General features: G+C 53.5%; 1 protein-coding gene across 2 annotated transcripts; it reads right to left on the reverse strand.

The window, feature by feature from the left end:
* Nucleotides 1-10,656: 10,656 nt before the first annotated feature.
* Nucleotides 10,657-18,053, reverse strand: LOC138827769 (gametogenetin-binding protein 1-like). 2 transcript variants are annotated; one of them, XM_070023384.1, is made up of 7 exons: nt 18,003-18,053; nt 16,285-16,439; nt 15,648-15,742; nt 15,355-15,490; nt 13,372-13,511; nt 11,171-11,308; nt 10,657-10,911 (listed from the first exon to the last, which is right to left on the reverse strand). In XM_070023384.1, exons 2-7 carry the CDS (start codon nt 16,412-16,414, stop codon nt 10,873-10,875), a joined length of 678 nt encoding a protein of 225 aa, XP_069879485.1. In that variant the 5' UTR covers nt 16,415-16,439; nt 18,003-18,053; the 3' UTR covers nt 10,657-10,872. The 2 variants fall into 2 exon arrangements, with proteins under 2 accessions (XP_069879485.1, XP_069879484.1); XM_070023383.1 differs by having other exon boundaries at nt 15,355-15,502.
* Between the last annotated feature and the right edge of the window lie 748 nt (nt 18,054-18,801).

Below are 18,801 nucleotides of genomic sequence, written 5' to 3' on the forward strand. Positions count from 1 at the left end.
AGCACAGAATGGAGGCAGGGAGGGAAAGAAGCCAATGACTGAAGGCTTTTAGAGCCCTGTCCCCCTCACAGGGACTCCTTGAGTCAGGGCAGAGCAGCCTGGAGTTACTCAAGTGAGCTGAGCTTTGAGACAGTGCACCAGAGATCCCTGTGCTTGAGCCACTTCCGGAGCTTCATTCTTCCCAAGCACCATGGGGTGGCCAAGACCAGCGTCCCTCCCACAGCCCAGAACAAAGACACCAGTAGCCTTCATGTGGGGAGGAGAACAGAGCAGAGGAGGAGAGCCCACAGGACACTGCAGCAGCCTCCGGTTCCCCACCTCCTCCACCCCCAGGCCACTGCCACGACGCAGTGGTGCTCCCTCAGACATGATGCCGGGCGCGGGGATGGATGGAGAGGCAGCCATATATTTGGAACAGGTCTCCCAGTGACAGAGAATGCTTAAGCAGTTCAAAAGGAGCAAAAGGCACCCAGGGAAATGTCTTCTTCTATCAGCCTTCTATCAGTTTCTTCTCCTCGGCCATCTCCCTGGCCACAAACAACCCCTTTCCCCCCCAACCCTCCCCCCCCCACAGTCAGTCTCAGCTTCCTGAAACCCTGCACTCCAGAAGTGACCACTTCCATGTACCCCCGTCCAGCTTTAGATGGACCCAGAGACAGCTGGCCAAACAACTGGGACTGGAGTGGAGGTGTTGCGCCCCCCCCCAACACCATCAAGAGACCTCAGGCCAGCATCGTGGAGATTCCAAGACTGGCAACCAGAGCACACAGGGCCTGGCATCTGGCGCCTGGCTCCATTCTGCCTGCCAGGGCCCCAGGCCATGGAGCAGAAAGGTGAGGCTGGGCAGAAGTGGGTGGGGCCAGGATTCTGGAAGACAGGGCTGATAGAGGTGGGTGGGGCAGGGACTCTGGGAGGCGGGGCCGGACAGGAATGGTGGGAGAGGGACTCTAGGACCTGGTCTCAGGGAACCCTGAAAACTTCCCAGTGTACTGTGGTCAGCTGGAGGGAGGCAGGGGCTGTGGGTGGGGACCCATGTTTTCAGCCTCCTCCTGAGCCAAGGGGCACCTCACCTGTCCCTTCCCAGTGGCTGGCCTGTCCCCAGCATCACTGATGCTGCTCTAAGCCTCCAGGACAGCCTCTCATAATAGCCCAAGTCGGAGATCTGAAAGCTGGCAGCAGACCTTGTATGAAGTAGCCAGTCACACCCCGCCCTGCACCCCATCTTTTACCCCTTCACAAGCCCCTGGGGCAGGGAGGCATGGTGTTCACAGTTGCTCCCTGTCACCATTTGGAGAATGCACAGGAGAGTTGGGTGCAGGTCAGGATGGTGGTGGGGAGGGGTCTGCTCTGACCCCAGTCTTGCATATAGCTCCCTGCTGAGCCTCTAGGGTCACTGCCAAGGTGGCAAAGGCCCAGCCCCCACACCCAGCCCAGAAGCCCAGCTGGCCGTTGGCACTTCCTGAGCAGCAAAATGCATCCTGCCCTTCCAGCCTGAAAGGAGGCCGCTTATCGGAGGGGAAAAGGACGCTTTGTCCAGGCCTGGCCATCTGCCTGGCTGGGAGGGCCATGCCCACGTCCTGGACCGCACAGCCCAGCCCGGCCTACAGGGGTCCTAGGAACAGGCTAGGGAGCAAGGGCCTGGGGAGGGCAGATGGACAAGGCTCTGCCTCAGGCCACACCAGGACCCCAGTCCCTCTCACAGGCCCCTCATCCTCCCTCCTTTCTATATCTATGTACTTTCTTTTCTTTCCCATTCTTGGTTTTGAGCTCCAGGTCTTGTGCTTCCTTGGCTGGCACTCTACCAATTGAGCCATGCCTCTAGCCCAGGTTTTTGCTGAGTATTTTGATATTTTTTTCAGACAAGAGTTTTTAAATTGTTATAAAAGTGACATACAGATAGGTTATACTTGTATAAGTCAAGTAGAGAGTACATTTCTTTCTTTCTTTCTTTCTTTTGGTCAGTTGTGAGGCTTGAACTCACAGCCTAGGTGCTGTCCCTGAGCTCTTTCACTCAAGGTTAGCACTTTACCACTCTGAGCCCCAGTGCCACATCCAGTTTTCTGATGGTTAATTGGAGATAAGAGTCTCATGGATTTTCCTGCCCAAGCTGGCTTTGAATCATGATCCTCATATTTCAGCCTCCTGAGTAGTTAGTATCACCCCTTCCCTCATTCTCTCCCAGTTTCTCCCTCCCTGCTGATTATTTTCAACATGGAGTCTTACGGACTTCTCTGCCCATGCCACCGTCCTCCAGATCTCAACCTCCTGAGTAGCTAAAATTACAGGTGATGCCCAGCTACATGTCCAAGTCCCTCCTACCTCTCTGACTCCCAGTGGAGGGAGGCCTTTCCCCTCAGTCCCTCCATCCATCACTCCTTCAAACAACACTTGAGTGCCTCAGATGTGCAAATGACTTTCCAGGCCCAGAGGCCACCACAGCAAACCAAAACAAGTAATGCCTGCCACCTGAAGCTTGTGTTCCAGCTGAGAGAGTCAGGTGACAACCCACAAATAAACACACAATGTGTTTAATGATGAGAGCAATCTGAGGAAAAATATAGCAGAGCAAAGCAACGTATAAAAAAAACAACAAAGCTGCTGGGCACCAGTGGCTCACACCTGTAATCCTAGGCTGAGATTTGAGGATGGCTGTTTGAAGCCAGCCCTGGCAAGAAAGTCCATGAGACTCTTATCTACAATTAACTACCAAAAAGCGGGAAGTAGAGCTGTGGCTCAAGTGATAGAGCACTTTGTCGTTGAGTATAAAAGCTCAAGGACAATGACCATCCCTGAGTTCAAGTTGTAAGACCAGCACAAAGAAATAAAACAAAGTAAGGAGACAGATTTCTAGGGGCTGGGAAGGTGGCTCAGTGGTAGAGCGCTTGCCTTGCATGCATGAGGCCCTGGGTTCGATTCCTCAGCACCACATAAGAAAAAAGAAAAAAGCCGGAAGTGGGGCTGTGGCTCAAGTGGTAGAGCGCTAGCCTTGAGCTGAAGCGCTGAGGGACAACGCCCAGACCCAGAGTTCAGGCCCACGACTGGACCCCAAAAAAAAAAAAAAAAAAAAAAAAGGAGACAGATTTCTGGTCTCCCACCCAGAAGGGATAAGAAATACCTTCCCCTGTCCCCACCCCAAGGAAGTAACAGCTGAGCAGAGATCTGCAGGTCAGTGAGGTCATGGGTCACACAGATTCCAAGAGGTAGAATCTCCAAGTACAGAGGTCCAGAGGCAGGAGTGAGCAAGGAGTCAAAAAGAAACAAATGTGCCAGAGAATATAGAACAAGAAGGAGAGCAAGTGGTAACGGGTTCAGAGACACAGGAAGGGCCAAATGGCCGGAGGCCTTGTTGGTCCTGGTATCCAGGACAGATTCTTAGCAGACTCTTAAAATAACAGCAGTTGTGGTAGGTGGTGCTTTAATATGTGCCAGTTGCTTTTCTAGGCACTGAAGCCACTAATTCTCCAGCAAGTTTTAATAAACTGATGTCTGGAGAAGTCAAGGGACTAAGGTGGTCACACAGCTAATCTGCAGGAGAGCCAGGCTTCAAATGACTCCATAGTGTGAGTCAGAGCCCAGCGCTGGTGGCTCACACCCTAGCTACTCAGGAGGCTGAGATCCGAGGATCATGGCTCAAAGCCAGCCTGGGCAGGAAAGTCTGTGAGACTCTTATCTCCAATAAACTACTCAAAAAAGGCAGAAGTGGCGCTGTGGCTCAAGTGGTAGAGCACTATACTTGAGCAAAAGAAGCTCAGGGACAGTCCTCAGGTCCTGAGTTCAAGCCCCAGGACTGACAAAACGAAAACAACTGTCTGGGTCAGAACACAGCAGCAATGACGAGGCTCTTGCTTGGCATCTAGGGCAGCTTTCTGAGCCTTAGCACTATGAACCGTTTGGGCAGGGAACCCTGAGTTGGGAGAGGCAGGTCATGGTGAACAGCCTCCCGGTCTCTTCCTGAGGGATGTTCAGGAGCTACATCCCCCCAACTATGACCTGCAGCATCCCCAGCCTGTCCCAGCTCATGCCCCGCCCCTCCCACTGAGGCTGTGGCCTGACTTCTTCCATCCTCTTCTGTCCATCTTGCCACTCTCCCGGACCTACAGCACAGCCACTTAGATGGGCCCAAGCAGCCTTATGGAATCGGCCCCTGCCCACGTCCCTGCCGGAGTCTGGAGCCTCCCACCCCCACCCCCCAGCCTTCCTGTGCTCACAGTCCAGCCCTGTGCTGGAACCTGTGGCCACGCTGTGTGCAGGGGATCATAAAAGCCATCCTGTGGATCTGGGTGGGGAGTGGTGAGGACATCAGGGTGCAGAGGGCTCAGCCGCACAGCATCTATGATGGAGCTCAGGGGCTCCCCAAAGACAGTGTGCCAGGGTGGATGGAGAAGCAGTTGGCTAATGGGTAAGTGGAGTAAACAAGGAAGCCCGGGATGACAGGAGTCCTGCGTGGCTCCAGCCTGGTCAGGAAGGTGTAAATGGGCTCAGGCCGCAGGTGCACACTCTGCTGATACGCACAGGTGCCCCTCCCAATGGCACCTCCTCCAGATTCCTCCCTGCAGGAATTTGGGAGCCCCTGTTCTGCGCTCCCCGAATCTATGGTGTTACTGGTGTTCATTGTCCGTCTCCTTGGTCTGTGGACAGATCGCAGGGCTGTCCTCAACATGGAAGCCCCCAACTCCACCATGAGGGACCCCTTGCTACCCACCAGGCCAAGGGAGCTAGGGAACAGAAATTCTGCATGGTCCAGCAGCTGCCAGCGTGCGCGCTCACGCCTCACATGCACCTGGTGTGTGCACTCGCGCGGGTGCGCGTGCTCCGCACTCCTCCCGGTATGCTAGCTGCTCCAGGGGTAGGTGCGAGAGCTGGTGCTGCTGAGCATGCTAATGCTGGTGAGCAGGCTTGTGCAGGTACATGCACTGCTGCAGGTGTGCATGCTCCTGATGCCTACTGGAGTACACCAGCCCCGCCCGGCTGCCAGTGCCAACCGCCCGGCCCCCGGCACCTACACACGACCTGACCACCCACAGGCCTTGGCCAGCCCTGCTGGACTCCACCTTCTAGAGTGTGGGGGTGGGAGACGCCACAGGGGTGTCTGTTCTCCCTGGGACACCCCTTCCCCAGCCCGTTGCAATGCAGTGTCAGTAATGAGAATGCCCCCACCACACCAGCAGCCCCCCAGCTGCGTCCCTGCTACAGGCCCTGCCCCTGTGAACTTTCCTCACCCCCTCTGCAGTTTACACACACAAACCACATCATATCCCCACATACACTCAGATAAAAGAAACCACTACCACTCCAGGGGCTGGTGGCTGACACCTGTAATCCTAGCTATGCAGGAGGCTGAGATCTGAGGCTCACCATTGAAGCCAGCCCAACAGGAAGTCCAGTAAGACTCTCATCATCAATTAACCAGCACAAAGCTATACATGGAGCTGTGGCTCAAGTAGTAGAGCACTAGCCTTGAGTAGAAAAAGCTAAAAGACAAGGCCCAGCCCCTGCATTCAAGTCCCCAGTACTGACACGTGTGTGTGAGCACGCATGTGCACACACACGCACACAATCCCTGACCAGAGAAGTCCATCTCCTCACTTCAATTCCATTGCCACCTGACCTCTTCAGTTCCTTCTTCTGCCTTCACTCCCAGTCATGCAGGTCTTTTCTTGTCTGAAAACACAAGCCAACCCAGCTCCTGCCTCAGGACATTTGCATCGGCTGACAGTCCCATGCTTTCCTCCCCCATACTTCCTGCCTACATATAAGCTCCTCAGAGAGACCTTCCCACCCATCACTGTCTAAAATGGCATCTCTGAGGGCCCCATCCCATTACCACCTCCTCTTTCTTCCTTGTCAGCCCCTGACATACTGTCTGCCTATTATTTGTTCCACTACCATTAACCAAAGCTCCCCCAAATTGGAGGCTTGGAATGTCTCACTCACTGCTGTACCACAGAACAGGGAAGAGGACTGGAATGTAATGGATCCCTAGTAAATATTTGCCCATGGGTGCTCTGAGAACATTCAATAGGGCCTAGGAGCTTCTTTTTCTTATTTTATTTAGCTTGTTCTTGGAGTTGGGAATTGAAGATCCAAGAAGCTCTTGAGAACCTGAGTTCTAGACCAGAGGCCCACCTCCAGGGGTTCTACATGTTAGCTCCAGCCTGCACCCCAGTATGCAGGAGTCTGAGAAAGGTGATATATTCCGTACACAGAGGGAAGAACCCCAAACGCCAGCCAGTCTTTGGGAAATAGAGAGGCCCTGCTGAGTCTTCCCCGAGGACAGCTTCCCACCTCACAAACATGTCACCCTCCTCTCCTGTCCTTCCTAAAACCCGTGTGTGTGTGTGTGTGTCTGTGTCTGTGTCTGTGTCTGTATCTGTGTCTGTGTCTGTGTCTGTATCTGTGTCTGTCTGTGTCTGTGTCTGTGTCTGTATCTGTGTCTGTCTGTGTCTGTGTCTGTGTCTGTATCTGTGTCTGTGTCTGTCTGTGTGTGCTTGAATTCAGAGCCTTGTGCTGTTGCTTAGCTTTTCTGGCTCATAGCTAATGCTCTACCCCTTGAGCCACAGCTCTACATCCAGCTTTTTGCTGTGCATTGGAGATTAGAGTCTCACAGACTTTCCTGCCCGGGCTGGCTTCGAACCTTCATCCTCGAGATCTCAGCCTTCTGAGCAGCAGCCAGCGCCTGGCTTCCCCTGCTGCTAGTTACCTTTTGGGTATCTGTAGGCCCCAGTACTTTTCAGCCAAAGCAGTTTCTAGGTGTCTCCATTCCACCCACAGGAGAAGCCGGGGACTCTCCCATTTCCCAGATGTGAAGGCAGATCTGGCAAGGTGTGGGCCGGGTGTGCAGCGCCACAGCTTGTGCCAGCCTGTGGGAGGCGGAGCGCCACCCCACCCAGCTCTCTCCCCGGCCTCCCCTCGCGGCTGCCAGCTCCCACTCCAGCTGGAGATGAAAGCGAGTAGTTCTGCCCTCCCTTCCTGGGTAAGCTGAGGCCATGGAGGGTCCCCAGCCCCATGGCCCTTCAGCCACCCCACCCAAATCTTCAGGGCTGGCCACAGTGAATCCACAGTGCACACTCAGAGAGCCAGGCATGCTGATGGCTCACGCCTGTAATCCTAGCTACTCAGGAGGCCGAGATGTGAGGATCAGCCCGGGCAGACAAGTCCAAGAGACTCTTATCTCCAATTAACAAGCAAAAAGCCAGAACTGGAGGTGTGGCTCAAGTGGTAGAGTGCTGCCTTGAACAAAAAACTAAGGGACAGTGCCTAGGCCCTGAATTCAATCCCATTACTGGCACACATGTGTGCACGCACAAACACACACACACACACACACATGCATGCATGCACATATGCATGCCCTCCAGAGATGCCTGGCTCTTTCCAGGTCTTCCTGGACCTTCTGTCCTCATCCTGCCCCCTCCCCAACACTGGTTCTTGCATGGGGTCCTCCCTGCCTCCACTAACCATAAGTGCCAAGCCAGGCCACTCTCTGAAGCCATCCTTGACCCACAGGGCTGAGACGTGCCCCATGCCCACCTAGCACACAACCCTCATCCTGCCCGGGCCGGAAGTGGCATCATGCCAGTCCTGTGGCCCTTCTCTGAGATTCCCCAGAATCCCAGGACAGGGGAGGAAGTGCAGCAGAAGGAGCCAAGAGGGTCCCACGCTAGCCAGGGCCTCTGACTGCCCCCCTCCATCCCCCCCCCCCCCAGCCTCTGGGTTGCCCTTCCAGGCCCCACCCTTCCCAACAGCCTCTGAGGGAGGAAATGATTAGCAGGGCAATTAAGGCCCAGGTGAGTCATATGGTCACAAGGCTCCTGGCTGACTCAGAGGCCGCACAGATGGCCTTGCACCGGCGCCCGCTCAGACTCTGAGTCAAGGGCTCCGTGGGTCCTGGCAAGGAGATAGCCGTGGGCCAACCAAGGAGCCACGAATCCTCTCCAAGCTCCCCTTGAACCCATTCCCCATAGACTGGGGATGGGAAGCAGGGCCTCCATCTTCCGTGGGCTGGATTGGGACAGCGGGCTACCCGCTGTAGTACCACCCCCCTGCAAACATGTGGCCACTGAGCCACCATCAACACACTGCTACTGCTCTCAGTCACAGTGATGGTTAAGAGGGGCCAAGAGGGGCCAGAGGCTCGCTGGTATGATAATCCTAGCCACTCAGGAGGCTGTGATTTGGAGCATTAAAGTCAGAAAATAGCCTGAGCAACAAAGTCTAAGAGATCCCACCTCCAAAGTAACCAGTAAGAAGTTAGGTCAGAGGTGTGGCTCAAGGAAACCCCAAAAGCCTAAGGCCCTGAGTTCAAACTCTGGTACTGGTTTATAAAAGATAAAATAAAGGGAGCCAGGTGCCAATGGCTCACGCCTATAATCCCAGCTACTCAGAAGGCTGAGATATGAAGACCACGGTTCAAAGCCAACCCAGGCTGGAAAGTCCATGAGACTCTTCAATTAACTACCAGCAAAGTGGAAGTGGTGCTGTGGCTCAAGTGGTAGAGTACTCACCTTGAGCTGAAGAGCTGAAGGACAGCGCCCAGGCCCAGAGTTCAAGTCCCATAACCGGCTAAAAAAAAAAAAAGGACTGGGAATTTGGCTTAGTGATAGAGTGCTTGCCTAGCATGCATGAGGCCCTGGATTCGATTCCTCAGCACCACATAAACAGAAAAAGCCAGAAGTATTCCTGTAGCTCAAGTGGTAGAGTCCTAGCCGTGAGCAAAAGAAGCTCAGGGATAGTACCCAGGCTCAGTAATTAATTAATTAAAAAGAGCCAAGTACTGGTGGCTCACACCTGTAATTCTAGCCACTAAGGAAGCTGAGATATGAGGATTGCAGTTCAAACTCAAGTTCAAAGGCAAGAAAGTCCATGAAACTCTTACCTCCAATTAACCACCAAAAAGCCTGAAGTGGAGTTGTGGCTCAAGTGGTAGAGCACTAACTTCAAGAAAAAAAAGCTTGGGATTGGGAAGATGGCTCAGTGGTAGAGTGCTTGCCTTGCATGCATGAGACCCTGTGTTCAATTCCTCAGCACCATATAAACAGAAAAAACCAGAAGTGGTGCTGTGGCTCAAGTAGTAGTGTACTAGCATTGAGCTGAAGAGCTGAGAGACAGCACCCAAGCCCAGAGTTCAAGCTCTATGACCAACAAAAAGAAAAAAAAAAAGCTCAGGGATAGCACCTTAGGCCCTGAGTTCAAGTCCCAGGACCAACACACACACACACACACACACACACACACACACACACACACGAGAAAAACTAGCCAAGTCAGCTTGGGCACAAATGTCTCACACTTATAATTCTAGCTATTTGTGAGGCAGAGATTGAGAGGATTATGGTTTGATGCCAGCTGGAGCAAAAAGTTTATGAGATTCCCATCTCAACGAATAGTTGGGTGTGGTAATGCCTCTCATCCCAGCCTCAAGGAAGACTGGGATCAGGAGGACCATGATTACAGGCCAGAGCCTCATCTCAACAGAAAAGGCTTGGGCATGTGCCCATAGTTGCTTCCTGCATCTGTGCAGCAAGGACAAATAGGGTTGTCAACTTGGCAGGCCTGGGCTAAAAAGAGACTCTACTCTCATAAATAAGCAGAGAAAACAGGACCAGAGGTGTTGCTCCAGTGGTAGAGTGCCTGCTTTAAATGGCCAAGTCCCTGAGTTCAATCCAGGTGTTAGTAATGAAGCAAGCACGAAAGCCCAAGGCCAGCAGGGGCCACAGAGCAAGCCTATCTCCAAGAAGGGGGAGGAAGCGGGTCAGGGGTAAGAGGGAAGCAGGGAGAATTACAACAGTCTGATGTTTCAGACCAGACAGGCTCTCATACTAGGAGTCCCTCCTGTGGAAGAGGAGGACAGTTCCCGCTTAGAGCCTAGGGGGGAAAAAAAAAAATCTCTCAAGGGCCAACAGGACCTTCTGGCAAATAGCGCCTCCCAGTGTCCAAACTGGGTATGGCCCCATGACTCAAATGATCCAGGAAGCCAAATTTGAGACTCCCAGCCTTTCCTCCAGTAAAGGCCAGGACCCAACCCTTATTTCTGGGTTCAGCAGCGCTTCCTCCCGCCAGGTATCTGAACCACTCCTAGGCCCCCTAACACTCCTTTAGCCTCCTCTACCAGCAGCCCCAGAAGTTTTCAGCCCTAAGCAGGACACAGAATAGGCCCTGCCCAGCCTGCATGACAGGCCTACAGATAAAGGTGCCCCAGCCTGGCAGCCTCCCCTCCTGCCATGACCCCAGGGACATCTCCTCCTTGTCTGCCCCCCTAGGCTAGCCCTCCTGAAGCAGAGCCCCATGGCTCCAAAGCCTCTTTCCTGGCTTTGTCCCTAAGCCTCTGGGCAGGAACTTCCTGCCAGAGAATTCCCGGATCCTCTCTGGGAGGCCATAGCACAGCCTGGGAACTGAGTGTGGGGGGACCCAGGGACGCCCCTCCTTCCGGTCAGGGCCTCCCCTGCCAGTTGAAGCTTGTGGGGTTTTCTCCACACTAGGCCATGACCATAACTCTTGTGCCCTTCTTGGTCAGATGCCCTGCTGTGGGCCCCCAATAATGTAACACTACGGGCACAGGCCTGGGGACTGGATTGGGGACCCCTCTCCAGTAAGCTGGTCTTATTCCAGGGGTGAGGATGAGAGGCCAGGTCCACACACAGAACCCAGGAGGCCAACGTCAAACCGGTTTATATTCACACCACAGCCGAGTCATGGGTGGGGACAGTGGGCTGGGCAGGCACCCCGCAGACATGGGGAGACACTGTCCATGCCCAAACCCCCAACTCCTAAGGCCTCTTATGAGGAGAAGCGCCTTCCTGTCAGGGGGGAGCCTGGGGGCCTGGGCGGGCCAGGCCGGCCGGTGGCCAGCACTGTTCCCAGCACTGTTCCCAGTCAGTTCTCCACCTCCTCCAGCTCTTCCATGAACAGAGGCTGAGGACAAAAATGAGTGAAAGAAGCTGCCCCTGGGGATTCAGGCTCCTTCTCTACGCTGCACCCTAGAAAACTCCTACCCCCAGAAACTCGCACCCCTCCTCTGCCACCTTTTCCAACCCCTCTCTCTCTACCCCGAAGCTGGCCCAGCTCCACCAACCCCAGGGGGATGTAGATGGAGGAACGTGTCTCCCCTCCACTTGGTCCCTTGGAAGCCCCAGGGAGCCAGGCACCCCCACAAAACGCTCCCCTTCCTCACCTCATTCCTCCAGGCCTCACTAAGGGTGCTGGGCACGCTGCCTTCCGGTGGAGGGTCCAGCTTCAGCTGCCCTCCCTCAAGCCTCCAGCACTCCCCAAAGGTTGGGGGGCAGCCTTCTTCCCCCTCTGCTTGCTGGCACTGAGGACAGAGAGGACAGAGTCAGGGCAGGGTGAGGATGGGACCCCAACATCCTCACAAGGGGTCCGCTGTGGCTCCAGAGTGAGCTGGCTGGCCCCTGCTTATTCCATCCAGAAACCCCGTGGGCCCCCAGGTCTGTGAGCCTCCCCCCCTCTTCCCCCCTGCTCCATAGGCCAGGCAGAAGAGGGGGAGAGGAAGAGAGAGGGGCAAGGGAAGGGAGAACCCCAACATTACAGGTCATTAGTGCAAAAGGGCCAATTTGAGCAGGGTGCTAGTGGCTCACACCTGTGACCTTGGCTACTCAGGCTAGTTGAGATGTGAAGATTGCTGTCCAAAGCCAGCCTGGGCAGAAAAGTCCATGAAACTCTTCTCTCCAATCAACCAACCAAAAAAAAAAAAAAAAAAGCATGCAGAGTGTGGCTCAAGCGGTAGCATGCTAGCTTTGAGCTAACAAGCCAAACTAGAGCTTGCAGCTTTGAGTTTGAGGCCCAGTACCACCACAAATACACAAACAAACAAGGCAGTGTGTGGACCCCGCTAGAGGTGGAGCACTGGTGCGGTCATGGATGAGGGTCATGTGCCCTGTATGGACAAGTCATGGGCCTGAGACCCAGCAAGGAGGGACCCTGGTGTCCTATGGGAGAAAGCCTATCTTTGTAGCACATGATTTCATGGACAAAGAAATAAAATAACAGTTTAGAGGAAGAGGAGGTGTGGTTCAAGTGATAGAGCCTGGTGAGTGTGAGTTCAAGCCCTAGTATCACACCTAAAAGGAAGGAAGGGAAGGAAGGAGGGATAAAAGAAGGAAGGAAAGTCAGATAGTGGTAGTGCATGCCTGTAATCCTAGCTATTCAGGAGGCTGAAATCTGAGCATGGAGGTTTGAAGCCAACCTGGGCAGGAAAGTCCATGAGACTCTTATTTCCAATTAACCACTGAAAATCCAGAAATGGAGCTGTGGTCAAGTGGTAGGACACTAGCCTTGAGTTCAAGGACAGTGCCCAGGCCCTGAGTTCAAGCCCTAGGACTGACACCAAAAAAGAACAAAGAATCAGCTTAGACTGGAGATCACATCATAGAGCAAGTCAGTGCAGAGCAGGGAGGGAACTCAATGAAGGCCTCTGGCCTCTGGCTCTGTGCTCCCCCGTGCTCCTCCCTTTTAAACCACAGACTGTGGAGCAAATATCCACAAAGTCCAGGAGGCAGATCATGACTGGATGAAATAAACTGCAAAACGGCATCACCACACTTTCAAAACAAATCCATCAGCGCATCCTCAGACAAGCTGAGACATGCCTGACCTTTAACAACCTTTGCCAGGAGATGCGGGGTGAGGTCTGGGGTCACTCCCCAGAACCAATGGGGGTGGGGGAAGCAGTTATGAATGGGAGAGAGAACAGGAAAACAGCAACAAATCCCCTTACACCGATGGGGAAACTAAGGCCCAGAGAGGCCACACAGGAAGGGAATGACTAAATGGCAGACTTAAAACTGGGCATCAGGCCAGGTATGAGAGACTCTTATCTCCAATTAACCAGCAAAAAGCCAGAAGTGGAGCTGTGGCCCAAGTAATAGAGCACCCGGCCTTGAGAAAAGAGGGTAGTAGCTAAGAAGGTAACTCAGTGGTAGAGCGCTTGCCTCGCATGCATGAGGCCCTGGGTTTGATTCCTCAGCACCACACAAACAGAAAAAGCTGGAAGTAGTGCTGTGGCTCAAGAGGTAGAGCGCTAGCCTTGAGCTGAAGAGCTGAGGGACAGCACCCAGGCCAAGTTCAGGCCCCACACCAAAAAAAAAAAAAAAAAATCTAAGAGGAAGTGCCCAGGCTCTGAGTTCAAGCCCCAGGATCAGCACACACACACACACACACACACACACACACACACACACACACACACACACACACACACACACACACAAATGAACATCTGGTTCAAGTAAGAAACAGTTGTGTGTGTGTGTGCGTATGTGTGTGCTTGTACAGGATTCTCACTCATAGTTACTATGACAGAGGTAGCTGCCCTACCCATGCACTGGGGTCTGGTGGTCCAGGACAGGACAGGCCTACCCAGATTTTCACCATGTCACTCTCCTTCCTGGTGACCTCTGATTGGACCGGCAGCTCCTGGTCCTTGGAGCTGTCCACATTCCAGAGTGGGGACTCTTCAGGTACAGCTAGAAGCTTCTTCAGCTCCGACTTTCCAAAACCTGAGGGCCAGAGAGATGTGCATGTGAGCTGTTGGAAGCGCACACTCAGAGTCTGGTACCCGTGGCTCACGCCTGTAATCCTAGCTGCTCAGGAGGCTGAGATCTGAGGGTTGCAGTTCAAAGCCATCCTGGGCGGGAAAGTCCATGAGACTCTTATCTCAAAGTAACTGGAAGTGGAGCTGTGGCTCAAAGTGATAGAATGCTATCCTTGAGCAAAAAAATTAGGGACAGCGGGAGTTCAAGCCCCAAAACACATCTGGGCTTCATTCTTGTCTTCTGGCTGCAAACTCCTAAACCCTTGGAAACTTCAAAGCGCTAGGTCTGTATGGGAATGAATGATGGTTGGCTAGCAGACTCTAAAGCTTCAAGATGGAGCTGGTCACCAGAAACAGGAGAGGAAGAGGGCTGGGACTTTCAGCTCCATCCTGCCCATCTCCAGAGATGACATCGAGGAGGAGAGCTATAAATTGATCACCAGTGGACCAATGTAGTGAAGTGTACATTTTTTTAAAAAGACATCTTAGTGTCATGGTGCACACCTGTCAACCAGCTACGCAGGAGGCTGAGACAGGAGGATCACAAGTTCAAGGTCAGCCTGGGCACTTAGTGAGACTTCATCTCAAAAAGCAAAACAAAACAAAAAACTTAAACTGGATTGAGGTTCAAAACCAGCCCAAGTACAAAAATCCATGAGATCCAATCTCCAATTAACCAGCAAAAAACTGGAAGTAGAGCTGTGGCTCAAATGGTAGAGTGCCAGCCTTGAGCAAGAAAAAAACAAGAATAAGGGGCAGTGCCTTCAACCCGAGTTCAAGCCCCAGTACTGCACACACATACATACCTGCATATACAAGTGTACACACGTGCACACGCATGCGCGCACACACACACACACACACACACACACAACCTTAGGATGGAGCTTGGAGAGCCCCTAGGCAGCTTTCAGTGTGATCTTGTGGGTGGGGCAGCAAAGGGCCGTCACGCCCTCCCCTCGTGCCTTGCTCTCTGAGTCTCTCTTTTCTGCATCTCTCTTCCTCCATCTGTGCCCTTTGCAATACCCTTCACTGTAAACTGTTCAGTGTATGGAAATTCTGTGAGCTGCCTGAGCAAATTAATTAAACCAGAGGGTAGGAGGTATCTCAGGAACTGTGATTGATCATCTGTTAGGCAGAAGCCTAGGTAGAACCAACCTGGGCTTGAGACTGGCATCTGAAGTCTTGTGGCACTGAGCTTTTTGGTAGCTAGAGAGAAGTCTCGTGGACTTTCCTTGAAGTGTGATCCTCAGATCTCAGCCTCTCGAGTAGCTAGGATTACAGGCATGAGCCAGCACCCCTGAAATACTGTATTTTATGTAATATGCTTACAGGAAAGTCTGGCCCTAGTAATGGCTCTATAAATGCCAACATTTCATCTTCTTTCTGTTTTTGTTTGGTGCCTGAGGGTGAACCCACAGCCTCACACATGCCAAGCAAGTCTCTGTGCACCACAGCCTAGCCCCAGCCCCACAACGATTTTTATTGGATGTTATTACTACTGAATCCAGCCTGGGACTGCACTGGGACATGGATCTAGGGATGGGGATGGCCACACAAGGAGTTAGAAGCCTCCAGGAAGGACAAGGATGTGCTAGAGCGACCCCACCTACACTTTGCTACCTCCCAAATCAGAATGAGTCTGATCCTAGGCCTAGAGGCCTCCAAACCAACCACTTGCTGGTCTTGTTGTAGTTGGTCATTTTAGGTCTTCTTGTGCCATCTGGTGGTCAATTTCTATATTGCATCTCTGAGCCACTGACTCAAAGAGGGCGTCTGGGCCTGTGGACAGTGGTTGAGGCGCATACCTAGTGACTCTGTGTACATAAAAGTCCTACGCGGTGGTGACTGGGAGGTGGCAATGTGTGTGTCACAGAGCTTGGCCGAGCTGTCTTCTTCCTCCACTCCCTCTTCCTCTCCTTTCTCCTCATCAGACAAGTCTTCCTGGAAAGAAAACTGAAGAAAAAAAAAACAACAACAAAAACCAGGGCAAGGTCCCTGAGCAGACAGGACCCTAGCCCCAAACCCCAGGAGACAACTGTCAAGATGGGGACTGTGGGCCCACCCAGGGGAGGGAGGGCACCCCACACCCCCAACACACCTTGGTCATGGCTGATTTCTGGAACTGCTTGTATAAATTGAGGAGGTGGCGCCAAGGAGTGGCCCCCATCTGGGAAGAGGTCCATCTGAGGTCACCTGTGAAGGGGTGGTGGTGCTCACTAATGGGCTGGCAGCTGGGGTGAGGACTCCTGGTATCAGAACGCAGGGATGGGGGGCTGAGAGGGGCTACACTGTGTTAGGGATTGAACTCAGGGCCTCCTACTTGCTGGGCAAGTGCTGTACCCTTTGAGGCAGCCAGATCCTTTAGTTTGTTGTTTTTTTCCAATAGGGTCTTATGCTTTTTCCAGGGCTGGCCTCTGACCATGATCCTCCTGCCTCTGCCTCCCCAATAGCTGGAGTTACAGGTGTGTGCCACCATACCCTGTGCTCTCTACTGAAAGCCTGCTGTGCATGGGCCCAGTCCTAGGCACTTGACTGCCAGCATCCTAGCCTATCCTTGCAAATACCTTCAGAGAAAGGAGCTAGTTCTTCTTGTTTTAAGTGTTTGAGCAATGCTAGTTGCTTGGTGTAGACGCCACTATTCCCTGAGACTGGGTCCTGTGTCCTGCCGGATCCCACACCCTAAAGGAAGAAAGTCCTTTGCTGGCTCCCTCCTTACCTGCAGCCGCCATATTCACCTTTAAGTAGGCACTCCTCCTCTTCCTCCTCTTCGTTTGCCTTTTCCTCCTGTACTTCCTCCTCTCCAGTGAAGGCCACAGTGCTGGCCGCCAGCAACTCCGTGGCTCTCTGAGGGCCTTCTTGCTCCATCTTCAGAGCATGGGCAAAGTGGGCCCTAATCCCAAAGCACAGTCATAGGGGAGGTAGGTAGAGACCCCATCACCACTACACGGAACCAGACCTGCTAGACCCCTCCTTCTTCCTTCCCTCATGCCTCTGATATGCCTCCTGGGGTTGGGTCTTGGTCATAGAGGGGGGATGCCCCCCCATGGAAGTCAAGGACAGGAAGGTGAGGAGCAGGCAGAGACCCCCTCCTCACAGGGGGCCTGCCACGCCCCGTGGGAGTGAGGATCCAGGAGGGCAAGGGCAGACAAGAGGTACTGGAGGGCTGAGGCTGAGCCCACGGTGGCATGTTGCTGTCCAGACCTCAGTCCTCCTCTTCCATCATCATCATCATCATCCTCATCATCATCATCACTTTGTGGTGCTGGGGATGCAACCCAGGGCCTGGAGTATGCTAGGCAGGGGCTCTATCACTGAACTACAGCTCCAATCCCTCCCTCTTTTTGTGATAATGGGGTTTCTACTCAGAGACTCGGGATTGCTAGGAGCTTTACCACTTGAGCCACACCACCAGCCCTGCTTTTTGCTGCTTACTTTGGAGATGGGTCTAGTGAACTTTTCTGCCTAGACTGGTCTAGGCCTCCATCCACCTCCACACTCCAAACCTCATACCTGACCTCTACCCACCGCCTCTGTGTGTGTGTGTGTCTGTGTGTGTGACGCGCGCACTCTGGTAAGGGCACTTGAACTCAGGCCTCACACTCTCCCTTGGCTCTTCCCCTCAAGGCTGGCACTCTACCATTTGAGCCATGCCTCCTCTTCCTCCATCTCCTGCCTATTCCAGCCCCTCACCTGTCTACAGACTCTCAAGTACAGACCCTCCCCAACTTGGCTGTGCCATCTGGAGCCCAGATTCTCCCCCCATCTTACACCCAGGACTCTTCCCAGTTCCTTCACCCCAGATCTCTTTCCTAACTAGACTCCCACCAGCCCCAGCCACACTCACCTAGGAGGCCCCTAAATCCCCAGAGCCTCTGCCTGTCCATTCTTCTTCTTCTTCCTCCTCCTCCTCCTCCTCCTCCTCCTCCTCCTCCTCCTCCTCCTCCTCCTCCTCCTCCTCCAACTCCTCCTCCTCCTCCTCCTCCTCCTCCTCCTCCTCCTCCTCCTCCTCCTCCTCCTCCTCCTCCTCCTCCTCCTCCAGTAGCCAGGTATACCTCCCAGCTTCCTCTGGGTGAGACTGAAGTCACCTCTCTCCCCTGGGCTATGAGCTTCAGGGCCTCCTTGGGGTTAGGGATCTGGGCGCTCGTGTCCCCCATGCCTAACCCCAAGGCCTCGTTCAGCAGCAGGCTTGAAGAGCCAGGTGTGATCACAGAGAGAGGGCAGGGAGGGTGGCCGGGCATCCTGGCACCATCTTCCCTGTGCCTCCCTGGAGGCCCATCCCAAGGGAGCCAGCATCCTGCTCTATCTAGCAAGGGGCCAGGACAGACCCCAGACCAGGCCTTTGGACTGCCCACCCAGCCACAAAAGCAGAACAGAGAAGGGCACCCCAAAGTCAGTGATCGTGACCGAGGGGTTGGGACCGAAGCCCCCATCCTGAGGAAGCCAAGCAACCTACCTAGCACCAACTGCTTAAGAACAGGAGTCATTTTCAAATGAAAACCTCCAGTTGGAAACTTGGAATTCTAGAAGGCAAAGATGAGGTGGGGGTGGGGGATGGAATGGGGGAGGGCAGGGAGGAGGTGTAGGGAGCCAAGCTGGGATGGGCTTCAGGCTGAGGCAGCTCAGACGATGCTTGGTCCAGTGCTCAGGCTTGAACTTGCACTCTCCCCCTAGATTTTGTTGTTGTTGTCATTCAAGGCTGTCACTCTGCCTGTTGACTCATACTTCTGCTTCCCTGCAGGATGAGGGCACGGGGTGGGGGGGAGAGGAGGGGGGACAGAAACAGAACCTCGGAATGGGGCAGGGCCGTTATAGACTCTGTTCATCCCTATGTCTTTCTAGAATTTATTCTGTGCTTGGGAACATTTCCAGCAATCAAATAACAGGGTCCACCCTCTTCCTCTCTGCGCATCAGGCTTGCAGAGTCTAGGTGGTAGCACAGACCCCAGGTAAGCAGAGTCTGAGCTCTGCTTCTTGCCTATCACCTTCAGGACAAGGGACCTCCAGAAAACACGCAGGTGCCTGAATCACAGGTTGAGTCCCTATGTGGTATTCTTATTCCCAGGTCCAATTATCCACCCAACTCAGTGACTTTAGGGACCTCTGTTTATTAGTCTGTAACATGGGCTTAGCCGACAGCACCTATCTCCAATTGCTATTGGGAAGATTCCAGGAGTTAAGTGCATGGCCCATAGTTGTGCATAGGCTTAGAACCACACAATGATGTGTTTGTTTTTCACTTGTACTGACTGATG

Source organism: Dipodomys merriami, unplaced genomic scaffold, assembly GCF_024711535.1.
Source record: "Dipodomys merriami isolate MVZ:Mamm:240054 unplaced genomic scaffold, mDipMer1.0.p SCAF_16, whole genome shotgun sequence".
NCBI lineage: Eukaryota > Metazoa > Chordata > Mammalia > Rodentia > Heteromyidae > Dipodomys > Dipodomys merriami.

Bases quoted from the DNA above. Each gene is read 5' to 3' on its own strand.
- LOC138827769 (XM_070023383.1), bottom strand. From the start codon at position 16,414: ATGGAGCAAGAAGGCCCTCAGAGAGCCACGGAGTTGCTGGCGGCCAGC. The intron at 15,503-15,647 runs GTGTGTTGGGGG...TTTTTTCTTCAG, and splicing joins AGAAATCAGCCATGACCAAG to TTTTCTTTCCAGGAAGACTT. The intron at 13,512-15,354 runs GTATGCGCCTCA...TCTGGCCCTCAG, and splicing joins TATGTACACAGAGTCACTAG to GTTTTGGAAAGTCGGAGCTG.